This window comes from Cavia porcellus, unplaced genomic scaffold, assembly GCF_034190915.1.
Source record: "Cavia porcellus strain 051 isolate PalLab524CR breed Dunkin Hartley unplaced genomic scaffold, mCavPor4.1 scaffold_6, whole genome shotgun sequence".
NCBI lineage: Eukaryota > Metazoa > Chordata > Mammalia > Rodentia > Caviidae > Cavia > Cavia porcellus.
This window is the reverse complement of record NW_026947489.1, coordinates 28,545,005-28,566,481: the sequence shown is the minus strand read 5'-3', so window position 1 is coordinate 28,566,481 and position 21,477 is coordinate 28,545,005. Positions and strand designations below refer to the sequence as shown.

At 46.6% G+C, this 21,477-nt stretch overlaps 1 protein-coding gene across 1 annotated transcript in view; it reads right to left on the bottom strand.

Annotated features, from left to right (window-relative positions):
* Positions 1–21,477, bottom strand: part of Ehd4 (EH domain containing 4) — a 69,238-nt gene that overhangs the window by 11,894 nt on the left and 35,867 nt on the right. The window contains exon 4 of the mRNA XM_063250251.1: positions 5,155–5,567. Within this exon, the coding sequence (XP_063106321.1) occupies positions 5,155–5,567 (413 nt within the window). The remainder of the gene's footprint in view (positions 1–5,154; positions 5,568–21,477) is intronic.

Sequence of the window (21,477 nt, the reverse complement as noted above, 5' to 3'; positions counted from 1 at the left end):
AACAGTCTTATCTTGTGCCATTCATCCTTTTCCTTCCATAAAATTGGAAAAGTCCTAAATCATCTAGGAGTGATGCCTCAGGAGAGAGACTGGCTCAGCCCATTGGGACTGGGAGGCAGCACCTCGCCCCTTATGGGGACAGGTATCAGGTGGAACAGATGCCTTCATGGCATGTAGCTTTTGGACAGTGGTTTCCAGAGGCAGGTGGGGAAGCAGGATTAGACATCCTGCCATTCATTTGCAAACTTAAAAAAACTGGTGGGGACCTGTGTTTCTATAAGCTCAGCTGGAAACACATACAGAACACTTACAATCAGGGAATCAGCACGTTTAAGAAGTGGGTTTGTGAAGATATGAAAAATTCCATTAATAGCCAGATGCGGTGTTGTTGTATGACTGTAATCTCAGCACTCTGGGAGGCTGCGGCAGGAATTAAGTTGGAATTCAGCTTGGGCAACTTAGTAACTTAGTGAGACTTTGCCTTAAAATAAAAAATAAACAAGGACCGGGGATATAGTTCAGTGTGAGGACCCTGGGTCAGTCCACAGTATTGAGGAGGAAAATTTCAGTTAATAGAGCAGAGAGTGGAAAGATAAACCCATGGGGTAATAAAATGTGAGTCTGAAAGAGACACCGACGGGCAGCTCATTGGTTCCTGCTTGAGCAAGGGTTTGTCACTGTGTTCAGATCAAAGCTGGCCCCCGTGACTCCTGTGATCCAGAACAGCCTTAAAGGGACTTAAGGGGGCTGCGGAGACATCTGAGGTCAAGCTGCAAAGTGAGAGGCTTCCGTATATGGGCTCAAGCACTGACATCTACAACAGCTCTGGCTGCCGGCTGGGCTATTTTTAAAGCCTCAAGGTGGATAAACAATAAAGAGCTCAGTCCCACCCAGCACACAGCAGTCCTCACATCCCGAGCCGGGCTCATGCATGGGTACAAAGGGCCTCACTTCTCGGGAACAGGGAAGCCAGGCTCTGCATAACACACGTGACTGAGGGGAAAGCACGTTCGGAAGACGAAACTGAATTTTGCAGAACTATAGTGAACCCTCAAAATCACTGAGCTCTCCATTTCTTTCTCATTTTTTACTGGTTCCTTCCTCAAATGCTACCTTTTTTTGTTGAGTGAGGTTCTCCAAGTGGGTGGGAATGTTTCCGAATCTTGGGCAATGTGTTTATGAAGGGTTGGACCTGTAGTAAACTTGCCTCTCTTTTTACTTTAGTCCATTTCTCTCATAAAGATGATTTTGATTTCCATGAGTCTAATTTATTAGAGCTGAAAAAACTAACATATTTGCAAACCCTTGTTCAAGGTTTTCTCTAAATGCTCATTCTAAACAATCCTGCAGTGCACTTTAGAGACTTTAGAGAGTAAGCAGTCTTCACGCAGGCTGCCTATGGATACCACAAGACCTGGTCTCTGTACCCTGCTAAGCCCACTCTGAGATTTTCTGGCTTTGGGACAGATACTGTAAAAAAAAAAATACAGATGGACAAGAGAGAGCCAGCTGTGGCAGTGCATGCTTGTAACCCCAGCATTTGGGAGGCTGAAGCAGGAAGACTGAGAGTTTGAGCCAGGTCTGGACTACATAGCAAAATTCAGACCAGCCTGAACAACAAAGCAAGACCTTGCCTCGAAAAACCAGAGGACCTAGAAGTTAACTGATTTTGGCAACTGTACTTATTTTTGATATTGTTACAATGTCATCTTTGTGACACCTTAATTAAAATGAGGACATATTTGTTTTCTCTGGATGGGCCATGGAATCTGCTTAATTACAGCAGTCTATAATCAGGTATCCCAAGAGTCAATTCAGATGTCACTGCTTAAGTGATATCTGAAAACTAGTCCTGTTTTTGTTTTCTTTTTCTTTTCTTTTTTTTTTTTTTTTGTCTTTTTCGTTTTTATCGGTACCAGGGATCGAACTCACGACTGCCTGCTTGCAAGGCAGGAACTTATGCCGCTGAGCTAAATCCCCAGCCCCCTGTTTTTGTTTTCAAAATTTCAGTTCAACAAGCCTCTCAGCTTGTAAAGGTTTCTGTGGGTGGGGAATTTTCTAGAACAAACAGAACGGCAGATTAAAATGCAGAAGCAAGGGTGTAAAGAAGGGGCTGTCTACTCCAGATTGCAAGTGAGTACTTTCTGGATCTAGCAGTCTGACCACCTGGATGTGGAATGTAATGTACACAAGTACACACACTCACATTTTACAGGCTGTGAGTCTCAGGGATGTTAGCCCACCTTTGCAAGGGTCAGGCCTACGTGTGTAAAATGAGGAGGAGGAGGAGGAGGACGACTCTGTGTGCCTACTGACAGGATCAGAGAAAATAACACACATAATGCAAGCTGTGTGGCTCTCGGAGGACTGTTGGCTTCAAAAGGAAAACTAGATCAAGAGGAGAAAGATGAATACACCAGACTAAAAGCCTGTAATCCCAGCGACTGGGAGGCTGAGCAGGAGGCTTTGAGTTTGCAGCCAGTGTGGGCTACTCAGTGAGACTGTCTCAAAAACGAAAGCCAAAAAACAAAAGCAAAGCAAAAACATTTTTAGAAAATAGAACATTCTAAAGAGAAAAGCTCAAGTGGCTGCTTGTCCTTTTAAGGTTCACAAGTATAATGGAAAATGGCAGGCAGAGGGCCGGGGACAGCTCACTGGGAAACTGGTACCCAGCACGTGCAAGGCGCTGGGTTTGGTCCTCACCGCTGCCAAAACAAATCCTGCTGGTGGTCTAACATGAGTGCCACTCATCCGTGACTGGATCTACTGTGCTCAGCTCTGCTCCTCATGCTGCTGAGCCTGCTTCCTGCTCTGTAACTCGGCATGGCACTGCCCCAGAGCACCCAGCACTGAGAAGCTCAGGCTGGAAGAACCCGCACCTCAAAGATTTTCCTTTGTGAAAAGGAACAAGCCAGATACTATTCTTAGGAAGAAAAGAAATGCAAGCTTTTTTCCTATAAGTAAGCTCAGCAAGTTTGAGCCTCCCTGCCTCCCTGCATCTGTACAAGGGCTTTCATTATTCACAGTGGTGGAACACAGAGCCACATTCTGTGCCTCTTGAAACCTCAGCCACACTGGCCTGTTTAAAGGGCAGATGCTCAGGGTGGCAGGGAAGCCCCAGGGGCTATGGTGCTTGGTACTTCTAGCCTGATCTTTGTTCCTTACTGAGTTATATAACCTAATACGGCAGTTTCTTGAGGATCCAGGCCCTGAGTAAAGACTGGCAATTGGGTAATTAAAAATAGTGGGGAAAAATATGTTAAAATTTGCAAAAGCTATGGCATGAGTTACCAGCTTTGATTCTAAAGCAACATGGGCTGTTTCATACTCTGAAGTTAAGCTGGATGAGAGAGACAGGGCATGCTGAGGAGGCCACTGAAGGGGCAAAAACAGACTTCTTGCCACCAAGCATTAGATCCAGGGAAGCTCGAGAAAAGATAATGTGGGAGAGCGACAGGCAAGTGGATTTCCAAACCAATTAGTATAACTGCCTTGCAGGACTGGAAAAAAGTGGCTTGCCATTCCAGAGAGAGGAAGCAGCTTGCATTGGGAAGAAAGGATAAAGTGTGGTGACTCACACAAGAACTGTGTGACCTCAGCTTCGCTGAGCCACTGGGAGGGATGCATATGCCTGCACTGCTCAGGAGGTGAGCAGACAGGAAACAGGATGGAGCGGCGACAGCCAAGGATGCGTCTCTTTTGACACAGAAGAGATGCTACTGGGGGTATGAAGGTGGCTGCTAAGGAGCAAGAACAGGCTGGGAGGCTGTGGCCCTCCCCGGTGTCTTCCTCAGGGAAGCTCTGCCTGCCTATCCCCAGTGGGTACCTCACTGCCCCTGCAGAACAGGCACCCACAGCAATTGCCCCCACCCCCCCTCTTCCCTTCTCCCTGAGGCCGAGCTCCTCAGTCCTCCCTCGGGCGCTGAGTCTTGTCCACTCATTCCTGTTGGATGAATGAGGTAGACTCCAGAGGGTTGATCGCTGTACTGAGGCCAGACAAAAATTAGGAGTAATGCAGTAGGGGACATGGGTTCTCTGGCACCCCAAGACCAGCCAAAGCTGGGCTGACCTCACTTCCCAACCAAACCTCAGTGGCTCTGCAGATGCAGGCTGTAGACTGGCATGAGAAGGATGGGCCCAGAACAGAAGGCGGGGCTGCCTACCAGGAAGCTTGATGTTCAACCTCAGGTTTGTCTCAAATGGATTAGGTGATTCTGCAGAAAGCTCTAGTTTACCTTGCCTTGTGAAACAGGGGTCAGCATAGACCTGTGATCCCAACCTTTGCTGCTCATCAGAGTCACCCAGGATGCGTCTCTTTTGACACAGAGGAGCATATGTGCATATTGTAAGGACACACAGGGACAGGTTTCTGAGGACCAGCCAGGTCTGTGACTCTAGAAATGCTTCCAGTATTAGAAGACAATAATTTCATGTAATGTATACAGATTTTCTAAAGAGTCTTCTTTTCCTTATACTTCTTGGAGAGGTGACATGCTTTTCTCTCTTCAGAGACACGACTGACTCTGCTGCTTGAGAGGTCAGCAGATTGCTGCTCAGCCCACAGGGCATATGTGCCTCAGGGGCTGCGGAGAGGTAGGGCTAGGGCCAAAACACATAGATGAGCAGCTACAGCACAGAGAGGAGGCAGGTGTGTCCTCAGGCCAGCACACACTCTGGGTTGGGGGGGCCAACCTTCCTCCAGGGCTCCTCTGTGTTCAGGAGGTGACATGAGTTCTAACCTTAGGTATGTGGTTCCTAGGGGTTGCCTCTCAGCACCCTGCTAGTTCCACCTAGGCCACCTCCCTCAGGTTCAGCTACCTGATAGTTTCACTACCACTGTCCTAAGAACAGTTTGCAAGCAGCAAGTACCCTGATAGGTCCTACCTTGTATGTCAGGGCCTATGTCATGCAGTTTGCCACAGTGGCAAACTGTCATGCTGAATCCTTAGAAAGGACCATATGAAGTGCCCTTGTCTGCTCCAGTTTAAAGATTGGAAAATAAGTTTAGAGAGGCCAAACCCTTGGCCCGAGCTCACAGAGCAGCAACTGAGATGTATGGAGGCCTCCTCGATCTTCCTCTGTCACGTGTCTCATCCCTAGGCCTCTGGGATGGAGCACCCTAGCCTAGATATTGACCTGGTGTCACCAGCTTACCTTGGCCAGCCTGGCTCGCTTGATGAGGTCATTGAGCTTGCGCACTGCGGCCTTCTGGGGAAGGCTCTGGATGTCTCTGAAGAGGTCCTGGGCCTCAGCTTCAAAGAGCCGGCGGTTATCTGTGTTCTGCAGGGGCTGTGCCCAGAAGGAGCCAATGTAGACTCGAAGCACCTCGGGTGTGTTGATGACCTTGCCCAAGGACCACATGAGGGCCCCATAGACCCGCATCAGCTGCTGTGTGTCCACTTGGTCAGCCTTGTTCAGCACCACACGGATCTTATCATCCTGGCCCCGGAAAGCCTTGATGGCCTCCGAGAACTCATCTGAGATGTCCAGTTTATGAGCATCGAAGAGCAGGATGATCCTGTCGACTCGCTCTGCAAACCACTGCAGCACCTGGCAGAAGTCATACCCTGGGTGGAGAGAAGGGCATGTCAGTGTGCCTGACAGCTTTGGGGTGCATGGTTATGGGGCATTCAGGAAATAACATGGGCTCCAGCAGTTACCAAGGAGAAAGCTCCGTTTTGAAGTTAGAAGCAACAGAGGCCCTATGACCTGAAAATAATTTAAATGGGGCTCTCTCTTAACACTGGGGATCTGTGGAGACTGCCTATGGAAAGGAGCAGGGAATAAAATGGGGCTCCTGCTCATTCTGATCCCATGCTGCGTACTGGTAATTCCATCAGATGCTTGCAGGTCTCTGATTCACTTAGGGCAGTGCTTCCATCAGTGATCAACGGCTCTGTGGAAGCACCACTCACGGGAAGCTCTGACTCCTGCCAGGCCTCCCTGAAGAGACCCTGAGAGCCACTTGGGGTCCCACAGGGTATCCAGCAGACACAGGAGAAGAGGAATTGACCTCTCTTAACCCGAGATTGTAGGGTGTTGAGGGAGTCAAAGGTTGGCCTAGTCAAAGCTGTGACGGGTATTTATCATTTGGATTATTTATAGTTTACATGTTATAAATATTTTTAAAATGATGTCGCATAGCAGTTCTGTGAAATGGTTCCTTGCCAATTTCTCTTTTAAAATAGCCAGGCCTATAACAAATTCCATTGAGCCCATTTTGGCTATCTACCAATATGCTCCAAACCAAGCAGCTAAACAAACAGCCTTCATTCAGCCCAAGGTCAAGACTTTCCGGCCTTTCCCGGGGAGGCAGATTCCCATGAGTTGCAAATGAGATGAAATTGGTTCCTCAAAGTTTATTTTTCTCTCAGGCTGATTAGCTGCAGAAGCCTAGATGGAGAGGCTACCTTTCCTGACCTGTTCTCCACTGGTGTTTCCTCTTTCCTCTCCATTCTAAAACTTTCAAATCTATCGAAATCTAGAGTATAAGTGATGCAGATGGAAATGATAACAGATTTTGACATTGTGCCTTGTTTATTTCAGATGCTTTTCGACATCAAGCTTATTTTAAAATTAAAATCAGCAAAATTAAAAAAGAACATTCCACACCCCACCAAAAGGCAAAAATTCAGATAACAAAATATTATACAGGGGTAAGAATGAGCTGGATCTTTATCAACACATGCAAATCTTAAACACACACACACACACACACACACACACACCAAAAAACTGTTGAGTAAAAAAGCAAGTTTCAAAAGGATGAGTACCACATGATAATGTTTATGTAAAATATTAACATACAAAATAATATTTAGCAATTTATGGAGTACAGACTACAGTACAAATAAATCCAAAAACATCATTATTAGCTTAGGATACTGGTTGGCTGTGGGATGGAGGGAGTGGGGCCTCTAGGGCAGATCAGGTCATGTCTAAGGAGAACAGTGAAGGCATCCACAGACCAACGTTTTCATGCCTTTGAAGAACAGGTATAAGAGGAGCAGCTGCATATGCAAAGTAGAGTAAGATAAATTTTCGCAATAAAAATTCAGAAGTGCCAAAGCCTCCGTGTGCCTCTCCTGGTCCTTTTCCCATCTTCCCCAGGGAAACCAGCCAGCATGTGCAGATGCCACTGGGTACTTTTGAGATGTCCAGTTCCTACTTTTCACTTCTCTAGTCTGTCTTGGTGCAGCACCCCAACTTCTTGGATGAGGAAGACAAAGGCAGTGTTTGGAAGGAGGGGCATAATTTATTCTTATCATTTTTTTTTTTTTTGGTCTTTTTGACATTGAATTTCACTATGCAGTTCAGGCTGGCCTTGAACCCACTTTGTAGCCCAGGGTGGCCCTGATCTCGCAGTTGTCCTGTCCCAGCCTCCCACGTGCTGGGATTATAAGGGTGTACCACCACACCTGGCCGAATATTCTCATCTCTTTTGGTAGCCAGTTTAGGTCAGAGGAAAACTAAAGGCTTACTGAAGGGGGCACATAGGAGTACGTAAAGATTGAGAGTCAATATTTTACTCTGAGCCTGTCCCTGCAAGGCCACAGTTTTGCCACACTGTCACCTGACACTGACTTTTGTACGAGGCAACCCCACACCACAGGTCACAGTGGCAGAGCCTCAGCAGATGAATGCACTTGCTGTTCCATGGGACCCACCCACAGGGGGACCTGCAGGGGGGTTGCTTTTCCTTCAGGGATGGTCCGTCCCTTTCTCTGATGCTACCACTTTCTCACATGGCCTCGCTGTGACCAGGATCAGGTACAGGAAGGTCTGGAAACAGATTAAAGACAATGTGATTAGGGAGCACAGTGGCCATGGTTTTTTGGTTTTTGCTCAACACCTTCATGTTTGGAGAGAAGGGGACCTCTGTGGACTATAGAGGCTGAAACTGTGGCAGACAGTCCTTTGCCCCATTCCTTAGCAGGCAGGGCCAAGGGTAGGTGACCCAGAATTATACAGTCCTCTCTTCCCACCAGAATGGAGGTTGAACCCTGAGGGAAAAAAAGAATTGAACTACAGTTGTGGTGGTGGCTGAACTGACAATCTGATGGTGGTGGCTTCCTAATCCTTTGCTCAGTCTACAGCCTACGCTTCCATGCTTCCCAGTAATTCTAGGAATGATGTATTCCTAAGAAGTCTGCTCAGATTAGCTAGAATCAGCTTCTTTGTTTTCCTACCAAGAAGCACAACTGGTGAGCCATTTCCTCCCCATTTTAGTATTTCTAAGTGTCTCACAATGTCAGTGCCAAAAGAAGCAGAGACAAACGTGCTCATCTTTTCCAGAATTGGGACACAAATAAAGTTCATGAACTGAGGTACCACTGTACTCAGAAACCAGATAATGAAAGATACCAAATAAACAAAAATCCACTGATTTTATAAATAGGGCGGTGGACTCACAACCCTGGTGGCCTTCCTTTGCTTGCTTGTGACAGTTTGATAGGTAATCTAAAGAATCAGGGTTGCTCCTAGAATAAATCTGAGTCAATCACAGATACTTCCTGGCTCAGGGAAGTTCTGTGCATACCCATGCCTGATGAACTGACTCGGGCATACATTTGGACCCAGGAGGATGAGGATAAGGACCTATCCCAAAGTTTTTGTTACAGAGGGTAGATGGGTTCCCACAGCGTTGGCAGTCAGTCACACCAGGTCACAAAGGCGTGGAAAACGTAAAAACCCTTCAGACTGCATGTAGCTTGGTGTATGTGGAGTTTTAAAATGAGGAGCTTAGGGGCTGGGGATTTAGCTCAGCGGCATAAGCACCTGCCTTGCAAGCAGGCGGTCATGAGTTCAATCCCTGGTACCCATAAAAATGAAAAAGACAAAAGAAAAAAAATGAGGAGCTTAAATCTTTGGACTTCTCAGTCTTACAAGCAGCCTCATCCACGGATGCACCTCCCTGGCATCCTCTGCTGATGGCCTAACTGGGCCTGAGACCCGACTGTCCTCAGAGAAGCCAGCCTGCTGTTCTGTGCTTGCAGTTCCCTGGGTCGCCTCAATTCTCACTGTTGCTGGCTGACTGGGGGGCTCTTCTTTCTTTGGGGCTGTAGTCCCAGGACAGTGCTCTCCAAAAGCAGCTTCTGAAGGAAAGTTTCCTAAGGAAAAACATCTTCAAAATGCCCAGAATTGGCTTTACACAATATTTTGGAATATTATCTGTCTGGAAATTGGAAATATACTGACCAACTTCTGAGAATTTAATAAGGTATTTCAAATCAAAAGCCAGAAAATGACTAATCCTTATCAAATGCCCAGGATGTACTTAAACTGTTACCAGGAAACATTTATAAAACGCATGCTGCTCATTCTTTATCCCCAAGAGCCCCAGGCTGGAGACAAGCCTACACTGGCACACTGTGATGGGAAGTAAAGGAACTGTCACCAAACAGCCCACACCCAGAGATTCCATTTACATCAACCCCGGAACACACAAAGCTGAGGCAGGCCACAGAGAGCAGGCCAGTGCTACCGGTGGCTAGGGCGGGGTTGTTGCTGGCTGCTAGGTGGCTTGAACAAAAGGGACCTTCTTGGGGTGATGGAGTTTCTACACCTTCATCTTAGTAACTTTGCTTGTTACTGGGACATACAAGCCAACACCAGTAACTTGAAGGAAGAGGTATTTATTTTAGCTCACAGGGTCAGAAGCTTCAGTGTAGGGTCAGCAGGCTCCAATGCAGAACCAGCATGGTGGAAGGGCTCGGGTGCAGGAAAGCCACTCACAGCACGGCAGCCGGGAAGGGAGGAGTGGAGAAGGAGCAACACCCTTGCAGGTCACAGCTCCAGTGACCCCCTCAAACCAGGCCCCCCTCTTAACAGCACACTTTCTACTCATCCGTGGTGAATCCCTTGGTGATGGAGCCCCCATGATCCAGTTGCCTTCCAGACACATGAGAATTTGGGGAAGGGGCATTTTAGAGCTAAACATAACTGATGATGGTAGTAGTTGTGTGTGTATACAAATTTGCCAAACTCACCAAACTGGACAATTGAAATGGGTGCATATAAGTTATACGTTGACAAACTGACTTAAAAAGTAACAATAAATAAGTGAGAAGAAAGGACAGAACCCTTGTTGCTCAACTTGTTTAAAGACACAAATCTCTGCAAACTGTTGATGGACTAGGCAGCTGCAATGTGACTGTCAAGTCAAGACTATGCTGAAGGGAATGAAGACAGGGCAGGAGCTCTTTGTGTTCACTGTAAGGGGAATACGAAAGCCAGGCATGGTGGTGTATACCTGTAATCCCAGCACTCAGGAGGCTGAGATAGGAGGATCTCAAGTTTAACCTCAGCCTGGACAACAAAACACAACACATTCTAATAAGCTGATGTAAAGTTTGACTTGTCTGCTGGCACTTTGAAGGCTGTGCATTTCCCAAGCATCCTGCCCTCTGACCAAGGTGATAAAAGAGGTTCCCACGGTGACAGATCAGAAAGAAGACTGCTTTGGGTATAGGGGAATCAGTTTGAGGCAGGCCTAATGAAACAGCTTGAGAACAGATAGGTCAGGATGTAGTACGCACGTGTGCGTGGAGAGTGCAGAAATCTGTACAATTATGAACAGTGCCCATGGTGTTCAATCAATTTTTTTTTTTGTCTTTTTGCTTTTTATCGGTACCGAGGATCGAACTCACGACTGCTTGTAAGGCAGGCGCTTATGCCGCTGAGCTAAATCCCCAGTCCCTATTCAATCAATTTTTAACATTTATTCACTCAATTATGGAAATTTTAATTCAAGACTTTCCAGGGGATCTCTTATGAATCTGGAGCAAGTATGACATGTAGTCAATTCTATTGTCTAACAGTGTGGTTTCTATCATTGCAAAAGGACCCCAAAGCTATGGGACAGTCTGCCCTGTGGAAGATTCCAGCTTGGCACTCCTGGCCCCAGGTTCTAGGAACAATGGGAGGGCCAGGAAGGAAGAGGCTTCCCGTCACAGCCCTGGCCCCCACTCCGGCTAAAGAAAGACCCACCAGGAAGCAGCATCTGGGGTTACACAGTTGTTCCCTGCCTCAGGTAAATACAGGGTGGGGGCCCTGGAGGAAGCAAGCTTGGCTGTCTATTTTTAATAGAACAAGAAAGGGGAAACAGCCTAAATTTCCCCCAGAGCCAAATTTCTCTTTTTTTTTTTCTTTTTTTCTTTTTTGAGACGGGGTCTCGCTATGCAGTTCGGGCTGGCCTTGAGCTCACTTTGTAAAAGACTGGATCTTACTCTTTTTTTTTTTTTTTTAGAGCCAAATTTCTAATTACCTGAGTTTTAAGCAAGATGACTGTTGATGAAAGGATGCAGTTCAATGGAGGACAGCCAAAACCCGGGCCGGGCTCCCCCTGCCTGCATCCTTCCTGTGCCCTTGGGGCAGCAGGGCCTTTGCCAGGACACAGCCTGAGGCCCTGCTAGAACCTTTCATCTTTTCGAGGTATGGCCTGTGGCACTCCCAGCTTTAGCGACTCCATCTGCATCTGGTCACTGCCCCTTTGACCTCAGCATTTCTGTGCTGATTTGAGGTCTCCCAGGCCTTGCGTGACCCTGTGTCCCCCCCAGCACCTGGTCAGGCAGGCACTGAGGGGGCTGGCGCTGCTCCCAATTGCTCTCCTTGTTCCCAATCCAGCCCTCAAATCACCCTTTTCTTCTTAGCACTCTGAGCTAATCTCTAAACTATTGACGACTTTGAGAATAATGTTTATAGAACAAATTGTTCATGATTCATGATTAGTCTCTGCTTCACCACAGCTTTTCTCCTAGTCTACTAGGCGCCACCCTCTGCACCCCGAAAAGCTCTCGGGTTCTCTGCTACATCCAGGAGCAGTCGTGCTTTCCTGTCTCTGTGCCCTGGCCCACTCAGACTTTCCTTTCTGCCTGGAATGCACCCCCCTTCCCTTCCCTAGTAGCATGGGACCTTCCTCCGCGTCCTCCTGTTAGGGTCTGTTCTAGCCACAGCCCTTTGTGCTCCTGCCTGGCACTGCTCACTCACTGGGCAGGACCACAGGCAGCCAAAGAGCGGTACCAGGTCTCAACCAAGCTTCTAACTGCGAAGCCCGTTCAGATGCTTTCCACCATCTAGCTAACAGCCCTCTGATATATTCTTACAGCACAGTGGTGGCCTTTTCTTAGCTCTTACACTCCACAGTGTGCAAATATTTACTTCGTGATTAGAAGGCAAAAATTCCATGAGGGCAGAGACCCTCTCATTCTGTTCTCTATTACGTGAGATGTGATGGGAAAATGTAGTGAACATTTAAAAAACTTAACAAACTTACTGTCGTAAAAGATATATTGCCAATAATCCCCTTCAAAATAACTCACTTCAACACACTTATTCCATCATTCTTACCACTTTTCTTCTTCTTCTTCTCCTTCTTCTTCTTCTTCTCCTTCTTCTTCTTCTTCTTCTTCTTCTTCTTCTTCTTCTTCTTCTTCTTCTTCTTCCTCTTTCTCTTCCTCTCTCTTCCTCTTCCTCTTCTTCTCCTTCTCCTCCTTCTCCTTCTTCTTGTTGTATTCATAGAATTCTGATACATTTTTTGCAGCCCAGGGGCAGGTGTGTGCAGGTGCTGCGGGTCTTGGAGGAGGGCGCCTGCCGAGACCTCTGACCCCAGGGAGCAGCATCTTCAGCAGCAGCTTTCTGCGGCCAGGTGCTCCCATTCCCTGAAGCAGTCCTGGAAGTCCTCCTCCGTGAGTACCTTTAGTCGCTGCTTTGGTGTCCTCGACTGATTCAAAATGTTGACCTTTCATGGGCATTTTGATTTGGGGGTAGATCCAGTGGATAAGGGGTCGAGGATGCACCGTGTCTTTACAAGCTTGCCTTTCCACAGGATGGTGCTCAGCTGTAGCACTCACTGTATTTTTGATCATATCTCATAAAGGCACAGCTGAAAGAAGATTCTAGAACCGCTTCAGGAAGTAGGCAAGAGTGATGCTCCAAGCCAGGGGAGCATTCTGAGGGGGACTAATGGCAATGTATAAAAGATATTTGCTGCAATATACTTTTGACGATTTGCATGTTGACTGTATATTTTGATCACACTTCATATACTCATAGTAGAGGTTCGATAAATTTGGTTTATTCTCATATAAACAAAAAATCAACTATCACATGATCCAGCCACATCACTCTTGGGTATTTATCCAGAAGAACCAAAATCAGGATCTCAAAGAGATACCAGCCTTCTCATGTTCACTGGAGCTTTATTTACAAAAGCCACAATGTGCAAGCAACACACGTCCATCAGTGGATAAATGGATAAGGAAAATGTGATGCATTTGCACTACAGAATATCATTCAGCCATAAAATGATGGGAATTCTGTAATAGGCAACACGGATGAGCCTCAAGGACATAATGCTAATAAATAAGCTAGACATGGGGGCCGTTGCTGCATGATTCCACCTAGCTTGTCGCCCTCAGAGGGTTAATGGTGACTGCCGGAAGCTGGAGAGAGGGGACCCGGGGAGTGGCTCAGCAACAGGACTGAATCCCAGGTGACTGAGCTCCGGGCAGCTGCTGGGCCACATGGTGGTCTCAGCTAACAACACTGTACTGGACACCAAACTTTGTCGAGGAAGACATTTGGTTTAATCAAGTGAATTGTCTTAAACAAGCAGTATAATTGATTTTTAGCAAGTTGGAGGATTTTGTATGAGCTTCTAAGAAAGGCTGTTATTAGCTTTAGAAAGCATAAATCTCAAAATAAACATCAAGTATCTGGGGTCATGTTTTAACAAATAGTCACCGATCAAGCATATGCAAGGAGTCTTGGCACCGTTTCCTAGCTGAGTTTACTCTGCAACTGGAAAGGGTTGTTTCTGAAAAAATGATTGTAGTTGAGAACAAAGCGATGGCTAAAGCAACAAAGGCAGCTAACATTGACTGAGCTCCCTTCCGTTCTTTCGTGGTCCCAGAGCTCCGTATCAGCACCACTATGTGCAGAGCTCACAACGACCCCAGCTACACTCCTGCAGGCAGAGTAGAAAGGTTTGGTAGCTTCCCCAAGCACACAGCTCTTTCTCAAACCTAGGAACTCAGAGCTGGTGCATGGTAGAATTGGAGGCAATTTTTATTTTTATTGGTGGCTAAGTGTTCTACAGTGTATATATTATTATTAAAAAATTACGGTGGTTGCTCCTTTTCTTCTGTAATGTTTCAGGGGGAGGAGATGGCTGGACTTCTAGCACTTTGCACACAGAGGTGGTGTTGTGTGGGCCTGCCTGTCACCATCCTGAGGGTGAAGCAACTCTGTACCCCACCCTCTTCCGCCAGGGAAGGAGCAGTGCCCAGTCAGCTGCATGTCCCACAGCAGGAGGAACAAGCTCATGGCTCCGTGACTGTGCCCAACTTCCTCTCTCCTTTGGCCCACTCCCCTTTCTACAGCTGACCCAGAAGTTGTGTGTGTGTGTGTGTGTGTGTGTGTGTGTGTGTGTGTGTGTAAGGGGACCGAGAAGCTATCTGATCCCCCTTCCCTGCCCCACATTGGGGAGGGCTGGCACTAATCCCTGTCCTGGAGATTCAGCAAGGTGGCAGGGGAGAAGAGATGCCACACTTACCATGTCCACACATAAAGTGTCCTGAGCCCATCTTTTGTGGAGGCTCAATGTCAGTGCACCTTTCAGTTCTCAGTTGGCAAGAACCGCCTCTCAGAGATTGTACAATAAATCTTGCCTTGAGAGCCTGCCTGGGTTTCTGTGCCTGGCCTGGCGGTCAATGAACACACAAAAATCTGGATTAAACAAGGACCAGATGTGTCCAAGGAGTGGGCTTTGCACTGTACTCCCTCTGTCTTTTCCTCCTACTCGTCTCTTTGGGATTCAGTGCAAGGCCTCTACAGCATTTTTTTTTCCTGTGTGTTTCCTCATAAAATAAACAAGCCAAGCTCACAGCCTCCTTCCCCTGGGGAGGGTGTGAGAATAATGGCAGGGCATGTTGGAGGGTGGAGTGGGGCGGGACCTCAAGGCCTGAGGGAGGCCCTTACCTCAGCATCACACCACACCACAGGTGGGGATAGAAGACGGTTCTAGAAGAAGATGTCAAGGGGCTGGGGAAGGGAAAAGTGTTATATCTTTTTAAATCTCACTTTCTAGAAGTAAGCCCATTAAAAGAGGATCAAGCAAGCACTGGAAAAGACATGTCTTAGGATCTGCTGGAGAAGGAATTTGGTAAAAATCCACCAAGAAAAACCTGTCAGTCCTGAAGCGTGGCTCAACCAGCCATGTTATTTTCTGGGTCTCAGTTTCTACAACTTTAAGATGAACCAGATGACTGACAAGGATTCTTTCTGGAGCACAAGGTACAGCTATATATGGTGATTCTGGATAGTAAACTTCTCTGAAAAGTCAAAATTTCAGGGAAGTTAATTTAGCCTGGTGTCTACATAGTACAGATGTTAAGGAATTACAGAACCAGCATAAAAATGTAAGCCTCCAGGCAGCTACAGTACTGAATGACTTATTGTAGATAATAAAATGATTAAAAATAAATCTTATTTTATTATATTCCTTCCACTGGCCTCATGTGCTACAGCTCTTGGCCCAATTTGAAAGTCCCTGGATGTTTTCATAGGGCAGTGGTGGTGAACCTATGGCACAAGTGCTATTTGTTTTTCTTTTAAAACAAAAGATGTTAATGTATGTCTTGTTTTTTCTAAACTAAAACCTCAGCATTCAGGTTTCCTTGCAGTGCTGGCACTTTGTGATAATAAGTGGCTTTGGAGGTGCCGGGTTAGCACTCATCTCTAAAAGCTTCGCCATCACTGCCAGAGGACAGTTACCCTGAAAGTTTAATTTTCTTGTTATTCAATTCCAAACAGCTTTATTCTGAAAGAAATTGCCAGAGGCTAGGTCAAAGGATGCTCAAGAAGTCATAAAATCCCACATTCTAATATCAGAAATAATAGCATCCAGGAATCAAGTGTCACGCACATGGAAATTACTCATCGCTCATTTTTCAAGTAGGCTTTGTGTAGGTCAGGCGAGAAAGTCGTGTACAATATGTCTATAAATCAGACGAAGTCAGCTTGGCAAACATTCCTAGTGCTGAACTATCTTGAGGCAAAATGCCAGTGATTCCAGACTCCTCCCGAGTCCGATGAGGCCAGACACTGACAAACAAGGCCTTGACCTTGAGAGAGCATCTTGTCATCCTGGGGTTCAGAAGGGCAAGAGGACAACGTTTCTTCAAGCCACGGTTCTCTAGAGAGAGCTGGTAAACGAAGACCACAATTTTGACACTGATAAAGGGCTTGAAAGCGGCTTCTGATCCCGAAGCCCTTCCTGGCCCTGGCCTCCCTTTAAACGTCTCAGCATTGCATGGGTGTCCTGGAGCGTGTGGACAACAGCTTGTGGACAGCAGCTCTGGCAGCTAAGTTATTGCTCACTTGCCCACAAAGCCAAGTTGCTACTCAGAAACGGTCAATTCTGGGTCAGCATCACAGATGAAAAGATGGACCAAGCCAGCAGGTACCGCGTGAGCCCACATTTTCTTGTAAAGAAATGACTCACGGATTTCACCAACCAAAAATCATGTAGTCATCAGAAAATTTCAAAGTGGTCAAATAACTCCTGAAAATGAAATGCTTTTGAAAGGTTTAAACATGGAAGATGCCCTACCATATAACCAAGAGGAATAAAAGTTAGGAATATAAGGAGATGCCTTTTACCTCCCAGATTAGGAAAAGTAAAGGGTGAAGTGCTGGGGAGATGTGGAAACAGGGACATTGTGTGTACTAGTTAGTGGGAACATAAGCAGGTGCAGCTCTGAGTGGCATTTTGGCTCCAGCTAACACAATCAGATACCACAGTTCCTTTGCTCCAGCAGTTCCCCTTCCGGGAGTGCATTCTGACTATCTTCGCACTTCTTTTTATCGATCTCTATTCATTTTTTTGTTTGACAAATAAAAATTGTGTATGTTTATATACAACATGATTTTCTGAAATACGTATGCTCTGTAGAATGGCTAAATCAGCGAATTAACACAAGTACTAATTCACATTTTTTTTTTTAGCAACTTTTAAGATACACTGGCATTGATTCCACCACACCCCAGAAAGAATGGTTATTATCAAGAAATCACCAATAATAAATGCTGGCAGGGCTGTGGGCAACTCCTCTTCGCTGTTGGTAGGAATGCAGATTAGTGTAACCACTGTGGAAATTAGCATGAACATTCTTCAAAAAACAAGGATTAAAGGTCCCATTTGACCCAGGTATTACCCTTCTTGGTATCTTTCCCCAAAGAATTAAAAATATCGTACCACAGTGGTACATGCACACTCATGTTTATAGTGGCACAGTTTGTAACAGCCAAATCTTGGAAAGAGCCCAAATGTCCATCAACTGGTGAATGGATAGAGTTTTTTATGCAGTGGAGTACTACTCTACCATAAAGAAGGATAACCTTGAGATATCTCTAGGTTAATTAATGCACTTTGAGACCATCCTCTTAAGTGAAAGAAACTGGACACACATGTTCAAATACCACATGGTTTCTGTGGTGTGAGAAACTGAAAGTTTAAATAAGGACCAAAACATATACTAGATGTTGTGAAGTAGGAAGGAAATGTTCAAATGGAAAGGGGAACAAAGGATGGGGGGGGAAGGAAGGGAGAAGTAAATGAAACTGAGAAAACAAGGAAAAATGGAAACAAAACTTTTGTCAATAAGGAAGGAAAGAGTGGTTGAAGGGAGAGCGGGGGAATGGAGAAAAAAAGAATCGAGTTATGTTATGTACTGGTACAAATGCCCCATGATGAATGATCATTATGTATACCTAAAATGTACCAATAAAGATCATTTTATTTGAAAAAAAAACACTGGCATTGTGCAAAATGTATATACTTATACCGTACCTACAAAATATATTTTCACAGTCAATATTCCAAGTATACTGATGGCGGTTGTGTTTCTAACAACAGAAGGTAAGGAGCAGCCTGAATGTCCTCTATCGAAATGACCCCAGCTCCAAAAGTTATTGCAACTGAAAAACCCCATGCAGCGCAGGGTGACAGCCCTCCCTTGGAAGTCCCAGGAAGAGGACGGACGTGTGGGCGGGACAGACATTCCCCACTGTCTGACTTTGTGGAACTTGTTCTGTCCCAAGCTTGCTTGCACCCCCGCACACAGCAGCTCTGCTCCAAAGAGCACTTGCCAGCGAGAGGCTGACCAAGCCCATTTGCCTTCTGTGTCACGGGTGGGACTCAGAGAGAAGACGGTTTTGGGAAACAGAAGAAAAACACCCGGTAGAATAGGTGATTTCTGAGGATGCTGTCTAAGGTGAGACACATGTGAGAAATATCCACAGGTAAGGGAAAGAGTTATGACAGAAAGAAGTGGAAAGGTGACAAGAGCCCAGCCTCTGACAGACTGTTTAGTGCTGGTCACTCTCGGGGGCTGGTCATCCTCTGCGGCTGGTCCCCCATGACCAGTCTGCCTGTATTCTCCTGGCTTTTCCTGGCTCTGCTCTTGGTTCCAAATACTTAATTTATTTCCTTCTGCCTTTTGTTTTTGGTCCCTAGAAGAGCAGGGTCCTTGTGTGTCTCAGTCTTAGGACCTGGCCACATCCATCCTCTTCTGGGAAATATGGCAGCCACTGGCCGAGCTGGCAAGGTGGCCCTGGTCTGTCTACTCTGGGTTTAACCCTAGTGCTATAAAATGAGCAGTGACTGCCATCCCCACTGGTCAGAGCCACAACTCTATGCTCAATGACTGAGAAATGAATCTCACTTCATCTCCAGGACCTCGCTGGGACCGAGCTCAGCTGGCTTCCTCCAGGACCCACAGTAGCTGCCTGGACCTCACCACCTCAGTCTCTGCTTCTGTGGAAACCACAGATGCCCAGCAAGCACTGTTCTTTTCAGGGCTTTGACTTCTACTGGCTGTGACTGGGCACCTGGATGGGAAACCTGAAGTCAATGTCTCCTTTCTTTGTGTCATGGCTACCAAGACTGGCAAGTGTCCGGGTGAATCCTCTACTCTTGATGTGAAGCCCAAGTACCGCCTCAGAGACTGGTGCACCCTGCCCTGGTCACCTAAAGCAGGAGCATGTGGCCATGGGGTACAGCCACGTCCTTCAAGCTTTTGTTTCAATAATTTACAGTTCTATATTTTGGCTCATCTATTCCTCTCCCATGTGTGCTCCTTGTAACCAGCCAGGGTCTGTCTTGCTGCTGTTCAGTGGTACACAAAAGCCATCCGACACATAGTAGATGCTTATGAAACAGGCTGTGAGGAGGCCCCTATTACTATGTGGTGCACCGCAGAAGTGCAATTAGGAAGACCTCCTTCCTCTTCCCACTGCCTTGCATTGTGAGAGCTGGGTGATGTGTACTACCTTTCCCAAAGACTACTGTCAAACACCTATGAAGGAAAGACAGGTATGGTGGGGAGGCTGAGACAGGAGGATTCCAAGTTCAAGCCAAGCCTGCAAAACTTAGCAAGATTCTGTCTACACACACACACACACACACACACACACACACACACACACGACAAAAGGGCGAGGGTGTAGCTCAGTACAAAGGCCCATTAGGTGGGGAAACATATTTCACAAGGTACCCTCATCACGGCTACTCCTTGGAGAGAGGGATCATGGGATGTTTTGTCCTGTTTGTGTCTATCTCTCCTCTGCAGTTAACAGCAACTGCTCAGGAACTGGCTGGCCTGGCTTGAATCACACTCAGTCAGTGTTATTCTTTGGTTAGTAGCCACAAAGGCCTAGTGGTTAAACAATTCCTATTTTCTTTGGTGGCACTGAGGGTTTACTGGGCTCAGCTGGTGGTTCTCGGGTGGCATCTCCCACGAGATGACAGTCAGAGGGCAGTTGGAGCTGAGGTTGTTTTACAGTCTAACCTAACGGAGCTGATCGATGGCTTAGGGGCCACACATCTGAACCTCTCCATCTCTCCACGGGGCCTCCTGGGTCTCCCCTGCTGTGTGGTGGTCTCCAGACACCTGGCCTTTTAGATGGCAGCTGGCATCCCCAGAACAAAGGTTTCAAGAGGCCCAGACGGAACTGTAAGGCTTCTGCTGACCAAGCTTCGGAAGTCATGCAGTATCACTTCTGCTGAATTCTCTTGAGCAAAGCTGTGTTGGACAGTCAGGCCAAACCATGGGGAGAAGGCCACCCAAGACCCCAGGCACCGAGAAGCCTGATGTAGTGTGGTGCTGGGAGGTGGGGGCGTCTGTTACGAGGAGACACCAGACTTGCTGCACAACTGTGGGGAAATCACTTGGCCTCTCTGCGTCTCAGTCTGTTCTTCCCTAACATGGGACAAACTGTTCCTACACCATAAAGCTTCTGTGAGGAGCCAATGAGCTAATAATATATGAAAAGCACATAACAAAGCACCTATCTTAGTATTAACTACTATTACTATTGCTCAGGGAAGTAATCACTTTTTTCTATGATTAATTTGGTTCCCCATGTGTTGAAATGTGTGGTCACATGCTGTTCTATATGCAAAGAGAAGTGTACTTTTTACCATCAAAAATTTTAAAATATCTTTTTCATGTAAAAGTTCAGGTCTTAAAGCAAAAAAAGTTATTCCTCATGATCAGTAATACATTTAAAATATTTTTTAAAAACCACTAAAAATAGTTGCCAGAATGGCAAATGCCACTCTGAGTCACGGCAATGATGTTCTTGTGTTCGGGTCAGAAGCGGCAGCACTTGTGGTGTGGAATTTCCCGTGGCACCGATGGAAAGGGACCCATGAATGTGTTTGTCAGCAGACTTCCCCGAAACAAAAATCCGGATTTCCTGCTGGAGGTCTGAGGAGTGAATGATGGTTGGCATCTCAGAACCCAACCTGAGACTGGCCTTAGCAACAGCTACAAAACAGGACTCCAACAAATTTGCAGGGACTGGCCCTGTTCCTGAGGGATGGACACTCTTCTGTTGCTGCCAAATCCTAACAGAGCTCAGAGACAGGTTCCTGGCCTCAAAGCACTAGGTATACAAACGGCCTCAGGGTCTGGGCGTGTGGATGTATTTTTTGTTCTACAGAATTCTCTGCCCCAGTTCAGTGCGCAGTGCTCTGTGCAGCCTTTAGAACAAAACCACTCTCCTGCCACCTGCATGCCCAGCTGTGAGGCACTCACCTTCCCACGCGTGCACAGCCCTCTTCCACCAAAAGGCCCCAAGCTCTGCATCTTTTATTCTTGCACAACCTTTCTATTGTCTAGAAGCGGTAACAGTGAGAGCAGCCACCATCATTCCTCCCTGACTATGTGACATGCAGACACCGCGGAACCAGCTGCATATCATCCTGTTGTGCTATCCTCACCCGGTCTATGACACCAGGACCTCGCTGATGGGTGAGCTGGTGACTTGTCCTGCCAGTCACTGGTCAAAAAGAGTCCTATAAAAGGACACTAATTGGTGCAACAGGATTGAGAACTCAGAAATAAATCCTCAGATTCATAGCAAATTGGCTTTAAAAAATGAAGGTGTCAAGGCACTTTGACGGAGGAAAAA